This window comes from Pollachius pollachius (genome assembly GCF_949987615.1).
Source record: "Pollachius pollachius genome assembly, chromosome: 14".
NCBI classification, from domain to species: domain Eukaryota; kingdom Metazoa; phylum Chordata; class Actinopteri; order Gadiformes; family Gadidae; genus Pollachius; species Pollachius pollachius.
Window position 1 is genome coordinate 11,434,266 of NC_136947.1, and position 2,149 is coordinate 11,436,414.

General features: G+C 47.9%; 1 protein-coding gene across 1 annotated transcript; it reads right to left on the minus strand.

Annotated features, from left to right (window-relative positions):
- Nucleotides 1–662: 662 nt before the first annotated feature.
- LOC307086328 (5'-3' exoribonuclease 1-like) lies at nucleotides 663–2,122 on the minus strand. Its single transcript, XM_079751494.1, has 2 exons — nucleotides 1,939–2,122; nucleotides 663–1,779 (listed from the first exon to the last, which is right to left on the minus strand). The coding sequence occupies exons 1-2, from the start codon at nucleotides 2,107–2,109 to the stop codon at nucleotides 1,468–1,470; spliced, it is 483 nt and encodes a 160-aa protein (XP_079607620.1). The 5' UTR covers nucleotides 2,110–2,122; the 3' UTR covers nucleotides 663–1,467.
- Between the last annotated feature and the right edge of the window lie 27 nt (nucleotides 2,123–2,149).

The following is a 2,149-nucleotide window of genomic DNA, read 5'->3' on the forward strand; positions in this document are numbered from 1 at the left end:
TGTGAACTGTGCTTTAAGACAAACCAATCGACGGCCAGGAGGCCGTCTGGGGACGTTCTTCTGGACGGTCAAAGTTTGGAACACATCAAAAAATGAACTCAAAATAACACAGAGGTTGGTTGTACCCCCGACATTAAGATATTGCAGATTTCTGATTCAGTGGAAAATGCCCGTGTTCGCCCAATATCTGCAAATGATCCAACATTAATTAAATCCCTGATCCACTCCCAGCGGCCCAGGACTTCAAACAGAAGGCTAGCTCGTTAGCTACCAGTAGCTAGTTAGCATGCTCAAGGAAAATAACACAGTGGGCTAACGCAACCACATGCATTTACTTCAGAATCATGTCTAGTTATGCATTTGCACATGTCAACCTGTCTAGCGTCAACCTGTCAAAATGTCTCATGTCAACATGACTAGTGTCAGCATGACGAGTGTCAACATGCCTAGCGTCAACCTGTCTAGTGTCAGCATGTCAACCTGTCTAGTGTCCACATGTCTAGTGTCCACATGTCTAGTGTCAACATGTCAACATGTCTAGTGACATGTCGAGTGTGAACATGTCAACATGTCTAGTGTGACGAGTCAACATGTCTAGTTTCCCAGTGTAAACGGTCGTCCAGCGATGGGCTGCTCACCAGAATTGAAGCACTGTGTTGTGCGATAGGAAAGAAACTTTATTTGCTGCACATTCCTTGGCAGTAAGACAACATGCAGCTGGAAACAGCCTTCAAACAATCAGTGTACAAACAGTTAAACAGCTTTCCTACAAAGAAACACGCTGCCTTTAAAATATCCAGACTTAAAGAATTAAAACAAAATCATGATCAAAAATTAAAATCAACCACCTTCGAGATAGTCATGAATTCATCTAGAACTGAGGTGTGCAACACAACGCTAGGGTGACACAACCCAACGCTAGGTTGACACAACCCAATGCTAGGGAGTGTAGCAGTAACACAACATCACAGAGTGTAGTTACGGTAACACAACCCAACGTTATGGAGTGTAGTTATTGTACAACAACATTTTGCAGTGTAGCGGTAATACAACACAACGCTACAGAGTTTAGTTACGGAAACACAACAATGCAAGTGTAGTTACGTTAACAACCCAACATTGCGCTCAGTTAAGGTAATACAACCAGATAACCAGGACTTAAGTGGTAACCTTGCTGCTCAACAGTTAAAACATTGAACAAATGGATTTAAAAAGTATTTTTTGTTTTATCAAGACGTTTAATTGGCTTAAAACAAGATGAGATCCAAGGCTGATTATGAATAATGTCTGGCAGTAAGTCACATGTGTCTCTCTGAATGTGGATTAAATGTTTCAGAATTAGTAAAACAATGCCTTCCTAATGTTAGCGTCCTGTCAGTGGGCGTCGCTGGCGGTCGAGTAATGAGATGAGTAACAGCTGATCAGGAAAAGGAGGAGTCAATTCATCTCCCTCCACTCACACACGCGTCACTCAGAGACTTTAGCTGGCAGGAAGTTGACCGCCAGCTTCCTGTTTCTCCTCTTGGAGGCGGAGCCAGGTGTGTGGGGTGGGGCTTGGCGGGGGGGCGTGTAGGGGGTGGTTGTCACGGCCATGCCTTCAGGCTGGCCGGAGGGGGCGGGGCTTCTATTGCCAGGGGGTGGATCCACTTTACCCTGGCCTTGTGATTGGCCGGCGTGTTGGCTAGTGGCCTGTGATTGGCCGGTTGGCAGGTTCTGCTTCCTGTAGAACTCTCTGCCATCCTGGCCCTTCCTGTTTGAGGACACCCTCTTCTTTGTCACCTTAGGAAGAGGAGGAGACCAGTTAGTCAACTGGTTAAAAAGAAATCTCAGTGTGTGTTTGGTGTCTCAGTGTGTGTTTGATGTCTCAGTGTGTGTTTGGTGTCTCAGTGTGTGTTTGATGTCTCAGGTTTTTGATCACTCGGTGGTTGTCATGGTTACCTGTAGAGGGACAAATTGATTGTGTGATCCAATGGGCAGGGAGGGGGCGGGGCCCCGGGCAGGGGCAGGGCCTCGGGCGGCCCCGGGGAAGGTCCCCGGCCCCAGGAAGAAGGGCTGGTTGGGGTGGGGGGGGGTCAGACCCCACAGGGGACCGTAGGCCTGGGGGGGCATCAGGACGCCCCCTGCTGGGCAACAACAACAGAGAGGAACG

What these genes read in the sequence shown, in the direction of transcription:
- LOC307086328 (XM_079751494.1), bottom strand. Translation starts at nt 2,109, where the DNA reads ATGCCCCCCCAGGCCTACGGTCCCCTGTGGGGTCTGACCCCCCCCCAC. An exon ending in ATCAATTTGTCCCTCTACAG is followed by an intron (nt 1,780 to 1,938) that starts GTAACCATGACA and finishes CCTCTTCCTAAG; the next exon opens with GTGACAAAGAAGAGGGTGTC.